Raw genomic sequence first — 17488 nt, forward strand, 5'->3', positions numbered from 1 at the left:
ATGTTGATTTGTGACATTTTGATATTTTTTATTCAGTGACTTTTACAAATCTGACATGTCCTGGTTCTGGGCACCAAAATCCTATGTTTTCACGCGTCTTGTCCTGGTTTCCAAATTTTAGATATGGTAACCCTATGTTTACCGTTTACACAGACCCACATGCGAAGTGAACAGAATAATATTGAAGATGTACTAGATTTTCACTTTTACGCGAATCTCATTAGAAAATTTACGCCTGAGTCAGCTGACATCATTGCATTTTTTTCATTTCTAACTGTATGAAAAATAAGTAGAGCTTACACAAAAAAGTGCATTCGAGTTTGGCTTTTCAGTTAAGTTTTTAACTTAAATTAATATTTTACTGTGAAAATACCTGTTTGCATATAATTAGCTTCCAATAGTTCTATCAAACACTAAGGCCTAGTAAAAGTATGTATAACACACACGGGTGAAACCGCAGTTGGAAGCTAGTATTACACTCGTTAATTGAGGATAACTAGACAAAAACGCTATCTCTTCACTGACGTAACTCATTAAAGTTTACGTTATTGTTTTGTTTTTACTGCAAAAACCACAACACGTTCGAACTCACCGATACACAAAAACCAAAATAACCAGCTAATTATAAATGCTACAAATATTAATAAGTCTCTATAAACTGACGAAAAGAACTAATTCTCAAAATGACCAATTCTTCGCGGGTGGCTTACAATTTAGGGGTTACTGACTCTAAACCTGTTCTTTTACTTCCTTGGGCCTACCTGTTTATCCTGTTTCTGGGGTATTTATGTTCACATCGTCCTGAGACACTTAAATTATGCATCGGACGAAGTAAAAATACTTAGTTAACGGTATTAAGACATCAGGCGCATCGGCATGATAATAATAAAATCATGTTATGGCAGATATACATTGGTGTCCCTAAAAATAGTGTCAAGCTCTGGGTTCCCCAGAGGTAGAGCATCACTAGGACTATCACCTACGTATGTTCCGTGATACAAAAATTCTTAATACAAAGTTAATTACGCTATCACAGTAAAACTAGGCGCAGACCACCAATTTTTAGTTGGCCGATAGTTGGGCCCGATTTTAATTGGTATGAAGAATCGGCCAAATCAAATCAGTGTACCTAATGTGCGCACTTCCATAAATATGCTCATACTGATCAACTGCCCGACTAAACTATCGGCCGACGAAAAATCGATGGTCTGCGCCTAGGCTAACTTTTTTCATTGAGTCCAAAGCACAACTTTTGCGTACAGCTTCTTCAAAGCACTAATTGTAAGCCTACCTAGTTATGGAATGGCTGGGCTTGTGCTTTTTGTTTTGGAACCTGTTTTCGGCCAGATCAATCTAATATACAGATTCGTCAGTGGGGAATGATTAATCATCTTCTTATTCGATGTCGATTACGTCTATGTTATCTAATAGTAGCTCTTAGAACTGAGCTTACACATAATTATTATTATGAAAGTTCAAATTATATCCTTATCCGCATTTACAAAGACGAAATGCTGTACTGTAAGTATACAAATCAAATTGTTGGATTTTTTGACCAAGTAATTATTTTTTTAACATGGGTAAAATTGGAAGTATTTTATATAATACCTACCTAATCCTTATTTTCAGGATGAATTTCGGGTATTTTTGTCCGTTGTTTGAGTGAGTATTTCATTTTTTTCCATAATTTAATTTTAATAGACAAGGTTTTGCATAATTTAGGAAAAAAGTTCCCCTCTGGTGGAGATTTTTTTTAAATATTTTTAATGCACGCAACGTTGCAGGCGTTCGTTATAAACGAAACTAAATGAAACGTAATAATATTGCGGATCTAACATACTTTTTTTGGTATAAAGACGTCGATAGTTATAACACTAGACTAGTACGCTATCGAACTCCTTCAACTTAACAATAATTAAGAGGATAATAATCCTCTGTTAAACAGTGCAGTTCTTTTTAACAAAACTTTCCTCCTGGAATTTACTTTATATTATCTGGTTAGGTTTAATTTAAAGCGTAGCTGTTTAATTTCTTCCAAGTTACAGAAAATCATAACTGATCAATCTTAAATGAATTACGCTTTCATACTCTTATCTGTCACCTACACTATCAATTACAAAACACAATCAACGATTTACGACTTTATAACAACTGTTTTAAAACCTATTATATTCGTAGCAACCGGAGGAGTCCAAAAGAGGGTCCTTTCAATCTGTGCACTCGTAAACACGTACAATTGAATGTAAAAGTATATTACTTTCTTTGTCCCGTTACGTCGACCTCACTCGTTCGAGACCAGTCGCACGCGCAGAGCGGTGGTTGAAGGCAGCATCGACTTTCTTTTGGTGAGTAGCTTTTGTTTTTAGAAAGTGTTCAATTCGGCGCGAGCGTTAGATAAATGTCGAAGATGTTTGAAATAGGACACCTTGTGCGCGGTTTTAATTGTATTTTTTTTTCGTAGAATATTTATCCCCAATTCACAGTTACATCAAAATTTCCAAATAAACACTAGTTTTTGCCTGCGGCTTCGTCCGCGTTGATTTCTGTTTGACACAGAATGTCTTAATCTATCCATATTCTATAGCCTATGTTCATCAGGAATAATGTAGAGTTCTAATGGCAAAATAATTTTCCACATCGGTTCAGTACTTTCGAAACATATTCAATACAAGCAAAAAACTGTACGGGTAGAAGATTCAATCCAGGTATTGAACATGTTTGTGCCTCATTATGAGACGTTGTGATTGCATTATCGCGAAGATAATCTACAACGAATGTTATTTTACTATGAACTATTAGGGACTATACCAAAAAAGTTTTCTTACTCAAAACATTCAAAGAAAAGTCGCTACTCCATCAAATATTTTTGAATCGCGTATCATACGAGTCTACGATTTTTTCAATTTCGTGTACGAATTTGATCTAATGGTTCAAAAATACGACCCCGGAGCGAATAATACAAGGCAATATAAAGCTGTCAATATTAATATATCTAATTAATATAAGAAAATAATACCTACATTTTACTTATTTACGGTTATTGCCTAATTGTGAAACTTCAGCAGTTGAGTAATAAGTATTAATTTTCACAATTTTGTTAATATTAATAATATTCGATAACTGGTTATTTGTATCAAGTCTGATTTCTAAGATATTTGAGAATGCAAACGTGTTAACAAAAAAAAATCGCGAAAAGAAAAGTGTACCTACATAGAAGTAGGTTAAAGTTGTTTACATAGTCTACGAGATGAATGCTTAAAACATAATATGGCACAGAAGTAGAAAATAGTTATACAAATTTTAATTTGGCAATCTGGAAACCTACGAGTACCCATTGGTCGTAAGGCTAAAAGAATGGTTCTTTCTTTTCTACAAACTTAATTTAATTGTAAGAATTTAAATTCATGCAGCGTCTCCAAACGATTTCTCCAAACTTCGTAACTTTCCTTCCAGCTTTTTGAATAAGCACTAAACAAATTGAAGCATAGGTATTTACACATTGTTAGCCTTTAGAACAAGAACTCGTCCTATTCGTATTGTCGTACCGATTATGGTACTCGACCATTTGATTAATTTTGTTGGGAGTTTATTAATACATTTATTTTGATTGCGAAAACGCAAGCTGTAGTGACAGCTCTCTTATTTATTTACACTAGATATATAGCTAGTGCTGAATTACTATGTACCTAATGGAGTAGAGCACTATGACTGTGACCTGGAATATGGGTTTTCCCTGAAAGCTTCAAAAGTTTCTGTCTGAAAAATCTCCTGGAATAAATATTGATCTTTACTGGTTGAACTTTCGTAGCTGGGCAAGAGGTGGGATTACTATTAGTCCTTCTTGTATTTATACAATTACTTTTACCAATTTAATAATCACCTTTCCATTTCCCACACTAGTTAGCAACAAATCAACGTGTTATTCAGGTTGTTTTTATACATTGAAAGAGCATGTTAACAGACAATACATATGAGAAGTAGCGACGACTACTTCTCATCTTTGTATGTGGTAGACAATGTGAAGCTTTTAATTAGACCTACTTTTAACTTTAAACTAATGTGCCTATTAACAATCATCAAGAATCAAAATCAACTGATCATGCACGACAGCGTTTAGATAAAGATTACCATAGCTAATAAACCTCTTTATTTCAAGAGTCCCTGACTCCGGGCCGGGTTGTATTTTTTTTTTTATGCTTTCCGTAGTTACTACCAAGATGGAAAATAACATTCCTTATCAGCGATCTTTGGACAAACTTTTCTCAATTTGCAACTGGTTTTATAAAACGACGAAAACGTCTTCGAGCGTCACTATGCTAGGTAAAAAGGTGAAAAAGTCCCCATTTCTAATTGGTTTAAATTCTAATTTCTAATTGGTTAAACCAGAGCTTTGTATCGTACAAAGCTCTGGTTTCCAAACAACTTTAGGGAAATGCAATATTGTTTTTGTTATAATAGCTCTGAAGTAGTCCAGAAAGTTCAAAGTCAAAATTTTAAAATATTTTTTTTATAATTTCAGGCCAACACAATCATGAGGAGCTGGTTACTGTGCGTTCTCGCGCTGGCGGTGGTGGCATGCACCTCAGCACAGCACTACAATCGGTACGACAACTTCAACGCCGACTCCATCATCCAGAATGAGAGGATCCTGCTGGCCTACTACAAGTGTGTGATGGACAAAGGACCGTGTACTAAAGACGGGAAGAACTTTAAACGTGAGCGAAATATTTTGTAATATATCATCAGTCACTAAATCAGAATGATAGAAAGATGAAGCATTTCCTGAGGTTTGAAAATGTGCTAGGATTGTCGTCGTCGTTTCAGCCAAAGGACGTCCACTGCCTGACAAAGGCCTCCCCCAAGGCTTTTCACAATGAACGGTCCCGTGCTGCCCGCATCCAGGTTCTTCCCGTGACCTTTACCAAATCGTCGGTCCACCTAGTAAGAGGCCTGCCCACGCTATGTCTTCCAGCCCGTGGTCGCCACGCCACTCGAGAACTTTGCCGCTAGGATTGTTTCTGTCCATAAAGGAGGACACAAAAAATCGTAGAAAATCACCGCCCTATAAAACAGCCCACCCTGTCGAAGGTTTTCGAACGACTGGTGCACGTGAGTGCGAAGTTTTGTATGATCAGTCACACTCGTAAACCTAAATACAGAATGATAGAACGTCGATTTTCGATTTCAGAAACATTGAGCGATATTTTTGGATTGATGACTAATAAGCGTCATCATCACATGCTTTTCATTTGCTCTTCATACTAATTTGATATTTAACGACCTTTATTATGCTAAAAGTAGTATGCAATTTATCAACACTCTACTCTTCTTTAGATTAAAAGTCTAAAGTCTGATCAAAAATACATAATATTTATCGCATGGAATATTACCACCACTTTAAGTTTGATGAATACAAAATAAAGAAAAAATATTTTCTACCGAAACAACAACAATTTGCTCATCCTTAAATTAGGTATTTTAATATCATAATACCTATTTAGATAGGTAAGTACAGTCGAGTTCATTAATATATTGACAGTGCCATTGTTTTCAAAATATTCTAGCGCAGAAGCATAGTCAATACTGAGCTACCGCAACATATTTATGAGCAGTTTAAATGGTTACATTTTATTGATGTTTAACGCACGTATTCACAAACGATGCTTGCTTAAGTGAAGCAGCAAATCGAACGCACAGCGTTGAATAAAGCTCTGTAATTGGTTCGTGTGTCACCCTGTGCGTTCACGCGCACGACCTCATACTAATGTTTGTGAATACGGGCGTGAGTTTGTATTGAAATAATTATACGATCTTTAAAATATATATTTTGAAACATTGGCATTACTAATATATTAATGAACTTGACTGTAATTTATACTTATTTATACCGTAGAACCTTATATCCTAGTCAACCTATGATTCAAGCAATTGAAGCAACATAATACTTTTGAACATAGTGCTATATCAAAATTTCCTACACATTCCAGGTGTCCTACCCGAGACATTGACTTCGGCCTGCTCAAGATGCTCGCCCAAGCAGAAGCTGGTGGTGCGCAAGCTTCTCCTCGGCATCAGAGCCAAGAGCGAACCTCGCTTCCTGGAACTGCTCGACAAGTATGACCCCGAGAGACTGAACAGAGAGGCCCTGTATAACTTCTTAGTGACTGGCGTTTAGGAAACAAAAGACTAATGATGATGAAAGTACTCAAATGAACAGTGGTGATTTGTCACAGTAGAACCTTTAGATAAGTATCTTCAATTCTTGGGGTTGTAGCAATGACACAATGTTAAAAACCTTTGGCTTTACAAGGATGATGAATAGTTTGATTAAACTCACAAAGAGGGCATTCAAATACAATTTCTAATTTGATGCCACTGATGGTGATCCATATTGTCCATATCAACGTCATTTCTAATTTGATACCACTGATGCTGATCCATATCAACGTCGACAAACGCCCACTGTTCTCACTTCATGACTTAATTGCATTTACATTTAATTTTAATTTAAGTAAATTATTCTTAATATAGAACTAAAACAATAAAATAAATTAAAATATTGTTGCTGAGTTTCATTGAACTATCCATTCCATAAACATTTAACCCATCGTTTACGTCAGTAGCGGTCAATTGATTACAATCGCCGATAAATATGCATGATATCCCTTGAATAGACGACAATCAAGTGCATAATTACCACAAGACGATAATGTTCACTGACATATTTGTAACATAATATTTATTTCCGAGAAGCATTCAAACCTTGGCCACATCATATAAATATTGTCACTCTGGATCAAGAAAATCATACTGCTCACAACAATCAACAAGGACGGTCTAAAAGTGTAAAAAAACTTCTAAAATGAAACTTGTTATTATTTCCCTGTGTCTGGCCGCTGCGGTTGTAGCGCAAGAAAAATATGACTCTATCGATGACAACTTCGATATATCAGAGGTGTTGAACAACGAAAGGCTACTGAATTCATACACCAAATGCTTACTGGACAAGGGACCCTGCACTCCTGAAGTAAAGAAAGTCAAGGGTAAGTAAAAATATTTGTAAACTTAAAATACTTTACTCTAAAAGCTCTAACAATAACATAACATTATGTAAAACTTATCTCTAAAATTTTCTAAATATTAACACACTTTAAAGAACCTTAAGCTTTCTTTTCTTTTTCTGCGCTTTCTAACTCTTCCATACTGCGACGAAATGTTTCAATACAGACCCACCCTTCAGTGTGGTATTTTTTAGCGTTATCCCAAATAGTGTTAAACTTTTCATCATCAAATTGTTCACCTGCCCCTTCAAAAATTTTCCTTATTAAATCTGGCTCACGCTTGGCATACATATCGCGATGACTCACGTTCAGAAGTGTAAACAAACTGGGACATAAACACGATTTTGCATCTGACTCATGTGGTAAATAAACTCTATCTGCTTTGCAACAACCCAGAGGTGTCACAGGATAATCCATGTCAAAATATCTCCCCGATGGCAGTCCCGCCATACGTTTTGTTCCAGAATCTTGTCCTGGCTTTACCATTTCAGTATAGGTTGTACGAAAATCAATACACTCATCAGGAATATCAGGAATTTTGGGAAATTCTGGACTAGATTGCGTGAAGTTGAGCATAGTAACAAAAGTTTCATACTTAATTTGTGCCCCATCAAATGCCTCCCACAATGATAACAATGGTTCAATTAGTGATGAATTGAATCGAATGAATTTACGATTACAGTATTCATAAATCAGTTCTTTCGGTAACCATCCAGTTTTCTCCTTATCATAATATCTCAAACTTAAATATAGCTGGCGGAAGAATGTGCCCTCGTATCTTTTAGACATGAATTTCCGTAGAGTATTGAGATGTCCCAAGCACTTTTTGAAAAGCTCCCTGTTGGGGTTCAGTTCACAAGTGGTTAGGCAGTCGACCACTCTACTGGGTGGTTTAAGTTTACCAAACGCATACCCATCTGGCACGCAAGATATATTATCGTTTGGCGCTGATGCTCTTCCTAGCTCCACCCGTTTCCCATCTTGAAAGTTAGCCAAATATGTATTAATTGGTTTCTTCAAATTCGTGCCATCTATAATGTTGTCATACGTAAGACAACACTTGGCAAATTTTCCTCGTGGGTCTACATTAGCTCTCATACCAAATACTTTGTTAGGGTTGAAAGTTGTCGAGCAATAATTACGATTAGTTTGGTAACCAGGTTGTTTTGAAGCCGGTGTTTTGTCAGGTACTGGATCTTTTGGCATTACAATATCATACAAGCGTCCACAGTCTGGCAGTTTTTTCCCAAGTGTAGATAAAACATCAAAACCTTGTGGCAAAGTAGGTACTGGATCGGGTACTTTTCCAACGACCTTCTTCCAGTACGAGGTATACACTGATTCTTTAAAATCATGTACTAGTGTTTGAAATTTAGTTTTGATGGGAGGGTTAATGATGTCTCTGACTTGGTTGAATGGCCCAGAGTTTCTCATATCAGGTTTTGGTGGATGCCGTAGCGGTGGCAGCTTTTGTGGTTTAGGCGGTGGTTGAATCGAGTCTCTAATAAGTGCTTCTACTTCCTCTTGAAGTAAGTAATGCTGAAGAGAATCTGCTACACGATTAGTGGCTTGAGAGCTAGGAATCCCGGCAGCGCAAACTTTTGGGTCTCTCTCTCTGAACATCCCCAAGTTCCCTTTCCCACCACTTGTCCCACATAGTTTAGACATAATGCTTAATTATTTAATAATTTCTATCGTACCTATCACGTTTTGGAGCTTGATGGTTTTTAAGTCGTGTTATGACAGTTAAATTGACAACAAACTAAGACGTTTATGAAAGAATATTCTTTTTTATTGACCGGAGTCATAGACACAAACAGTTTCAAATTATGTTAACCTCTCAGCCCCCAAGCATTTCTATTGTATCTGGATTCGCGGAACTTGAAGGATTAATCTAGCAACAATCTAGCAATGCAACTTGATGCAGCTAAATGTGTACTTAATAGTTTAAGTGTTAAAATCTAGCGTGTTTCCTCTCAATACTCAATATCTTGCTTTCATAATACAAGTTACAGTAGCTTTCCTAAGAAATTGTTATTTGTAAGTTATTAAATATGTATTCCATAATTTTCAGATAAACTTCCCGAAGCTTTGGCTACCAGGTGCGCCAAATGCACAGACAAACAAAAGCAAATAGGGAAACAATTGGCCAAAGAAGTGAAAGCAAAGCGGCCCGACCTGTGGAAGGAGCTCGTCGCCCACTACGACCCCGAAGGCAAATACCAGGAGGCTTTCCAAGACTACCTCAAGCCTTAAATTATATCAAAATATTATAATAAGGTCATGGAAACAATTTGTTGCAGTATTTGTGATATATATTTATATTTAAACTAATATATTTAGAAAAATATACAACATTGTTAAAAACTATGAACTCTCATCATTTTTAGCCTCTCCTCGATTAGGATTAGCTTCCAAAGTTCGACGAAATGTTTCGAAACAAACCCAACCTTGAGAATGGTGTTTTTTTGCTTCTTCCCAAATAGCGTCAAAGCCTTCATCTGTAAACTTTTCACCAGCTGCTTCAAAAACTCTGCGCACTACGTCTGGTTCACGTTTAGCATACATATCTCGATGATTCACATGAAGCAACGTCAGTACACTAGGGCTTAAGCAAGATTTCATGTCTGATTCATGTGGTAAACAAGTTCTGTCGGCTCTGCAACAACGTTCAGGTGATATTGGAAAGTCCAAATCAAAATACCGCCCTGAGGGTAGCCCGGCCATAGGGGTTAGGTCCGGTGGCTTCCCTGGCTTTACCATTTCCGTATAAGTCGTTCTAAAATCTAAACAATCAGCAGGCAAGTCAGGTATTTTTGGAATCTCCGGTGAAGGCTCTCTGTAATTGAGGACATGAACGAAAGTCTTGTACTCTATCCTATTTGTAGAATTATCAAACGCTCTCCACATGTCCAACAAAGGCTCTATCAAAGCAGGGTCAAACCGTATAAGCTTTGTTCCACAATAGTCGTATACAACTTGTTTTGGCAGCCACCCAGATTTCTCTTGATCAAAGTACTTAAGATTCAAATAAAACGTTCGGAAGAATGTGGGCAAAAAACGTTTAGATAAGCATTTTCTTAACGAATTGAGATGTTTTAGACATTTTTTGAAAAACTCTCTTCCTGAATTTAATTGACAAAATGTAAGGCACTCTGGAAGATTGTCGGGTGGTTTTAGTATGCCAAACGAGTAACCTTTTGGTACATTTAGGATGTTATCATTTGGAGCCAAAACAGTGCCGATTCTAGGCTGTTTTGCATCTTGGAAATTAGCTTGTACAGTATTAATTATAGTCCGGCCACCTGTGCCCAACTTCACTCTATCGTCAGTGACACAGCACCTTGCATAAGTTCCTCGTTTATCTACGTAAGTTCTATGGCCGTAAGTTAAGTCACCATTATAAGCAGGCTCACAATATTTATATTTGTATTGAACACCAGCTTTCTTCGATTCAGGCGTCTTATCAGGGTATGGTTCTCTAGGCATAACAATATCATAGAGACGTCCATGGAAGGGAGTTTTCTTTCCAAATGTAGTTCCTTGTTTGTCAAATCCTTCTGGCAACATCGGAGCAGGATCTTGAACTTGTCCAAGTGGCGCTTTCCAGTAAGATTTGTAGGCAGTCTCTTTGAAATCTTCGACTAGAGTTTCATATTTAGTTTTATTGCGAGGGTTAATAAGTTTTGCCATGTCACAGAAGGGACCCGCGAATCTTGTATCATGGGGTATTGGTTTACGCAGAGGTGGAAGTGGTCTGGGTGGTTTTGGCGGGATGATGGAGTCATGAATGAGAGCGTCCACTTCATCTTTGAGAAGGTAGTGCTCTAAGGAATCTGATACCTTATCGTCAGGTTGAGCAGTAGGTAGACCAGCAGCACAGACGTTTTTGTCTCTTTCTATGAACATCCCGAAATTCCCCTTCCCACCAGATGTCGACCTTTGGCAATCCACAGGCATGGTTGTTTAGTTTGATAAATGTTTTTTTAAATAGTTTCAAAAATTAAAGTAAAACATCAAAGATTTTATTGCAATTTGCAATGACATAGTAAGTGAAAAGTGAAGTTAATGACAGCTGTAATCAATGCAAATAAACGAAATAGGCAAGACTTTAAAAAGGTTTCAGTCGAGATTTTACTATATGTCTATTTTACTATACAGGGTGTTATTGACTTTGATAAGAATGTTCACTAATTTTGTTTTTTAGCTTTCTGTATTCTCTGTTAAAAATAAAAAATACACGTGAAAGAATTATTTCGATACGTCAATTAATTTCCAAGATATTGAATTTTAAAGGTGCGGGCGGCGGCCGGCCCGCCATTTTATGTGCGTGACGTCATAATATAGTGACTGGCTTAAATTTGTATAGGTGGAATCTTGTAAACTGAAATTAGACCCACTTCCGGACAACTGATTAAGCTGGAATTTCGCATACAATGATGACCATGCAATATTAAGTATAATGACATGGAGCTGATCTGATTATGGAGCTGGAAGGTGGCCATAGGAACTCCATAATAAAACGACTTAACTCCATCGAGTTTGGGCTCGTTCGTTTTGTATTGACGAGTACTTCAATTCTAAATACACTCGCGAGCAAAAGTATGGAATCACTTACATGAAGTTGTTTCCACGCGATCTTGTGTACTAACGAATTTGTTAGTAACAAAAAAGTGGCACCATTTTAAAGATCAAACTTTTAACTTTAAATTGATACCAAATTCATTTAAATCACACCAGTATTTAAAAAGATATCGCGGTTGATGTGAAGAAGTAAGGAAAAAGACATGTATTAACTGTTTGAAACGTCGCGAGTTGCGGCCTATTTACCCCTTATAAAAGCACGTGTTTTCGGATTTTTACTTTCACACGTTGATCCATACACATCTCCGCTTCTTTTGACACTTTACCTGGGATTCTACACCTTCAGAAGCAGCACAAATCGTTGCAATATTGCAAGAAGGGCTCAACCAGCGGGCTGTCGCACGTCAGCTCCACATAAGCCAGTCCTGGGTTTCGAAAGTTTTAAGACGCTTTCGGGAGACTGGTGGCTTTATCGCGAGACCAAGTTCTGAACAGCGCCGGTGCACATCGCAGAGGGATGACCGTTTTTTCATGTCAACCTCTCTATGAAATCGTCATTTGACTGGTATCGAAGTCCAGCAAGAGCTCAAAAATGTTCGTAGGATAGCTGTTAGCAAGTGGACAGTTCGTCTAAGATATAAGCAATAGAATTTGACTCCAAAAAGGCCTGCCACAGGCTCGAAACTGATGGCAGGTCACCGATAAGCACGCTTTACACATCTCGATGGGAAGTCGAGCAAGCCACCCCCATAAGCCACTGTTTCACCGCCCCAGCACTGCACAAATCGCTCCCCGGGCCGCCTATAGAGCCGACCTCTTCGACTGCTACACTGCAAACACAGTCTGCATTCATTGGAGAACAAAACTCGCCTCCATTACTCGCCTTCCCATCAAAATGTGTGCGAGCAAATTAAAGGCGTGTTTGTCGGTGATCTGCCGTCAGTTTCGAGCCTGTGGCAGGCCTTTTTCGAGTCAAATTCTATTGCTTATATCTTAGACAAACTGTCCACTTGCTAACAGCTATCCTACGAACATTTTTGAGCTCTTGCTGGACTTCGATATCAGTCAAATGACGATTTCATAGAGAGGTTGACATGAAAAAACGGTCATCCCTCTGCGATGTGCACCGGCGCTGTTCAGAACTTGGTCTCGGGATAAAGCCACCAGTCTCCCGAAAGCGTCTTAAAACTTTCTAAACCCAGGACTGGCTTATGTGGAGCTGACGTGCGACAGCCCGTTGGTTGAGCCCTTCTTGCAATATTGAAACGATTTGTGCTGCTTCTAAAGGTGTAGAATCCCAGGTAAAGTGTCAAAAGAAGCGGAGATGTGTATGGATCAACGTGTGAAAGTAAAAATCCGAAAACACGTGCTTTTATAAGGGGTAAATAGGCCGCAACTCGCGACGTTTCAAACAGTTAATACATGTCTTTTTCCTAACTTCTTCACATCAACCGCGATATCTTTTTAAATACTGGTGTGATTTAAATGAATTTGGTATCAATTTAAAGTTAAAAGTTTGATCTTTAAAATGGTGCCACTTTTTTTTGTTACTAACAAAATCAAAATCAAAATCAAAAATATTTATTCAGTTTAGACCACAAGTGGCACTTATGAACGTCAATAGAAAATAATAAAAAAAGAAAAGGTAGCCCTTATGGGGCACTTTACATGTCTCCTTATCTTTTGGGCCCTACCAGCGCTTCGAGACAAACATATGGCAAGTGCTGAGAAGAAACGCCGGAACAAACTCAGTCACCACTTATTGCCAGGAATTATCTAACGGTAAGAATAGTCAAATTTAAGTACATCAAATATGTGCAGACTGAACTGACCACGCATCCTTGTCATCAATATAGTCTCGAACCTTGTAGTACCCTTTGGACATAAGGGTATTTTTTATATGTATCTTAAATTTGTTTATTGGCAATTCGACAAGGTTGTGTGGTATTTTGTTAAATATGGTAATACATTTCCCCAAGAATGAATTACCTATCTTATGCAACCTAAATGATGGAACAGCAAGTTTATTCTTATGTCTCGTGTTAAATGAGTGGACGTCACTTTTCTTAGTAAATAAATGTATGTCGGCGCCGGACACAGATGCTGCAAATTATTATTGATGATTAATATAGATGACCCACGCTGAACTGTCCCGCCAAACTCAATGACAGGGAGGCGCTACCATCGTTCAACTTTATGGTTTCCAACATGGCAAAAATCGGAACCAGCGATTCGGTATTGACGGTGGCGCCCCGCTGTCAATGTCATCGATAGGACAGTTCAGTATTTTGGAACTATAGTACCAATCTTAATATTATGTTATCTGTATAAATCTGTAGAGCGGAAGGTTTGTGATTCCTAAACGTAACACCCAACTGATGCGCAGAAAAAGATAACTGTCAATCAGTTGTGTCATGTCAAGTGTGAGCAGGCGGCTGCGAGGTTATCTTTGAAAAGCGTGTTGAGTTTGGTGGAACGTTAAATTGTAGGAAAAGTGGTTGTCAACCATCCAAGATATTATCTCCTTGCCCGTTAACCCACGCCTATGGAGATTCCACCCCTAGAGTTCCTTCTGATAGAGACCCAGTGCCTTTATGTATATGTTTACGGACATACATAATGTTATCAAATATGTATTGCGAAGCCACAGTCAATATATTGATTTCTTTAAAAACTTCTCTAAGCGAGTCACGTGGTTTAAGACCGTATATTGCCCGGACAGCTCTTTTCTGTAAAATGAAAATTGATTCTATGTCTGCTGTTGAGCCCCACAGTAAAAGACCATAAGACATAATACTATGAAAATAACTAAAATATACAAGCCTGATCTTTCTCACCGCAAAGGCAGCTGAACTAAGTCTTCCCGCCAAGGCAGCAATATGGGGGCCCCATTGTAATTTACAGTCTAGGGTAATACCTAGAAAGACAGTAGAGTTTATCAGTTCAATGCGTTCATTATTTACTGTAATATTAGTATTAACTTGTTTGACATTAGGCATAGTGAATTTTAAACATTTAGTTTTTTTTGCGTTTAATAGCAAATTATTAGTTGTAAACCAGTCTAATACTTTGGAAAGAGCATTATTCACGTCGTCAAATATTTCCTGACGCCTGTCAGTTTTAAAAATTAAAGAAGTGTCATCAGCAAATAATACTATCTCACAAAGGTCCTTTGAATAAAAAGGTAGATCATTTATATAAATCAGAAAGAGCAATGGTCCCAGTATTGAGCCTTGGGGCACTCCCATTTTTAGGGGGGCGCCCGAAGAGTTAGTTCCGTGAATATTTACTTTTTGTAATCTGTCTGAGAGGTAAGAGTGTAATAGGCTTAAGGCCTTGCCTGATACGCCATAATGTTCTAGCTTAAATTTGTTAAAGTTTGATGATCAACACAGTCAAACGCCTTCGATAAGTCACAAAATACACCAATAGCATCTTTTTTCTCCTGCCAAGCATCGAAAATGTGTTTGATAAGAGCAACCCCTGCATCGGTCGTACTTTTCCCTTTTGTGAACCCATATTGTTTTTCATGAAACAGTTTATTTAAGTTAAAATGAGACAGTAGTTGATTGAAAATAATTTTTTCAAATATTTTACTGAACGCAGGTAGTATCGATATAGGTCTAAAGTTGGATGGGTCACTAACATATTCGTTAGTACACAAGATCGCGTGGAAACAACTTCATGTAAGTGATTCCATACTTTTGCTCGCGAGTGTAGTAATCAGGGTCTGATGATGGAGCTGGAAGGTGGCCATGAAACGACACAATCGCATCAAGTTTGGGTTTGGTTCAATTTTAATTTCTGTGATGGGTCTGGGTGTTAATATGTATGTATTTACAAAAAAAAATGTATTTGTTAAGTATGTTTATATCCGTTGTCTAGTGAGCGGGCACTGTGAATGTACGTCACGCGGGGTCACGCGACCGTCGGCGGGACTCGATATTTAAGTGAACTTTGAATGCCTATAAAATCATAACTACTTGGTATTTTTGAATGAAATAAAAACAAATGTATTTGTATATGTAAAAGCTTAACTGTAACAAAGGTTTCAAGTGATTTTGCCTTCCTAGTAACATTCTCAATTCAGGCTATAATCAAGAGTAGGTAATTTTTTCTTGTATTACATGAGCCACAGTTATGTAACTTAACAAATGCAAGTCCCAAAGGGCTTAAAGAGGAAGAGTATCGATGAAAGTTCACCTTCCAGATGTCTCGAAAGTGTTAAGCACAAATTAATGGACTCACTAATAAATAATGTGTCTTTGTTCATTTCTAAGGTAAAGATTGACAAATGTATCTTTGCTTGTGCTCAGCATTGAAATCCAGTATCGTCAGGAAGCGCTATGAATCAACTAGACAGATTACATGTAGTTAAAACAGTAATGCACACATTAGAATTGCACCCACGGCTCCTTGTGATGGTAATTGTCAGCCTATTTGCTTTAAGCGTTTATGGACAATGACAGCCAACTTTATATAAACTAGGGAACTTCCCACATACGGTCAGTTGTGTCATTAAGTCTGTTTCAGGTAAAGATTTTAGACGCAGTGCTCTAGCCAAAGATTCAGAGTGGAGTTCAGTGAAGTGCCGAATTAATTGGACTGGTTTCGTTTATGATAATAGGTAGATATTAATTCTAATCAACCTTGAACGATGTTAAATATTTTGAAAAAAATAAGCTTCGGTGACTTCGAACTTATTTAAACTTTTTAAAAATATGATATTACTCAACTAGTCAGCAAATAGGTGTAAAGTATTTTATTCAAATAACAATAGCTAAAATATCTCAAAATATTTAATTTCCCTGATTCGATTTTCGCTCCTAATTCATTTGACTGAGTCAACTTTTAGGTAGAAGTTACTTCAAAGTAGCAGATTCAACTTTTTGCAAAACCGATTCCAAGTTGCATGACGAGTTCCTCAAGTTCCATCCATGAAGAAAGCGTTCTCGAATTTCATCTAACAAATCAATAATAATTAGTGTTTATATGAGAAATAACGGTTTCAGTTCAAGATGCACCCTCAACATTTCTGCATGATCGTGATGGTGACGACAGCAGCGGCAGACTTCTACAGCGCGAAGTACGACGACTTTGATATCCAGCCACTGCTCGAGAACGACAGGATCCTACAAGGATACACGAAGTGCTTCCTGGATCAGGGACCTTGTACGCCAGATGCTAAGGATTTCAAAAGTACGTAAGAAATTGCCGTAGATATAGGCCTAGTTGGTTACCCGGACCTATTACATTTGAAAATGTTTACCAATACTTATTATTTCTATTGCAATGGTTACGTCATCTTTTGAATAAAAATATCTTTGATTTTAAGAATCTTTCTTTCGCGTAGGTAGTAGGTAGGTACGCAAAGGCGTCATCTCATGCAAATATTTTGTGTAGGTATAGGTAGGTACTGTGTATTACCAAATTATGGGAAGTAAAGATTCTTTACTTGTCAATAAATTCTGAAATACCTACCTTATTTCATTTCAGAAGTCATACCAGAAGCATTGGAAACGTCATGCGGCAAATGTACGCCGAAGCAAAAGATTCTTATCAAGAAGGTGATCAGAGCGGTGATGGAGAGGCACCCGGACTCGTGGAAGGAGTTATAAGATAAATTCGATAAGGACAAGAAGTTCAGGGACTCTTTCAACAAGTTCCTAGAGGAAAAAGACTAAATAATTCATTCGTGTGTGATTTTGCTCTAATAATAATAAAAGGAACAGCGTGACACAGCGTCAAAATGTAATTTTAAACTTATGGTAACAGACTAATAGAGTGGTGAGTGATTCGACTTATTAAAACATAGATGAAGTAACTGAATTTATTTTATAGCC

At 37.5% G+C, this 17488-nt stretch overlaps 4 protein-coding genes across 4 annotated transcripts; 2 read left to right on the plus strand and 2 right to left on the minus strand.

Moving 5' to 3' along the window:
• The first annotated feature begins 2241 nt into the window (after positions 1–2241).
• LOC135080217 (uncharacterized) lies at positions 2242–9431 on the plus strand. Its single transcript, XM_063974900.1, has 5 exons — positions 2242–2345; positions 4520–4715; positions 5988–6169; positions 6845–7043; positions 9136–9431. The coding sequence occupies exons 2-5, from the start codon at positions 4532–4534 to the stop codon at positions 9315–9317; spliced, it is 747 nt and encodes a 248-aa protein (XP_063830970.1). The 5' UTR covers positions 2242–2345; positions 4520–4531; the 3' UTR covers positions 9318–9431.
• Positions 7051–9104, minus strand: LOC135079894 (EF-hand domain-containing family member B-like). Its single transcript, XM_063974523.1, has one exon. It carries the CDS (start codon positions 8727–8729, stop codon positions 7161–7163), a length of 1569 nt encoding a protein of 522 aa, XP_063830593.1. The 5' UTR covers positions 8730–9104; the 3' UTR covers positions 7051–7160.
• Positions 9429–11120, minus strand: LOC135079893 (EF-hand domain-containing family member B). The gene has a single exon (XM_063974522.1). It carries the CDS (start codon positions 11019–11021, stop codon positions 9429–9431), a length of 1593 nt encoding a protein of 530 aa, XP_063830592.1. The 5' UTR covers positions 11022–11120.
• A 5052-nt stretch (positions 11121–16172) lies between these two features.
• Positions 16173–17457, plus strand: LOC135079674 (ejaculatory bulb-specific protein 3-like). Its single transcript, XM_063974290.1, has 3 exons — positions 16173–16272; positions 16658–16844; positions 17142–17457. Exons 2-3 carry the CDS (start codon positions 16664–16666, stop codon positions 17261–17263), a joined length of 303 nt encoding a protein of 100 aa, XP_063830360.1. The 5' UTR covers positions 16173–16272; positions 16658–16663; the 3' UTR covers positions 17264–17457.
• Positions 17458–17488: the final 31 nt, after the last annotated feature.

This window comes from Ostrinia nubilalis, chromosome 17, assembly GCF_963855985.1.
Source record: "Ostrinia nubilalis chromosome 17, ilOstNubi1.1, whole genome shotgun sequence".
NCBI classification, from domain to species: domain Eukaryota; kingdom Metazoa; phylum Arthropoda; class Insecta; order Lepidoptera; family Crambidae; genus Ostrinia; species Ostrinia nubilalis.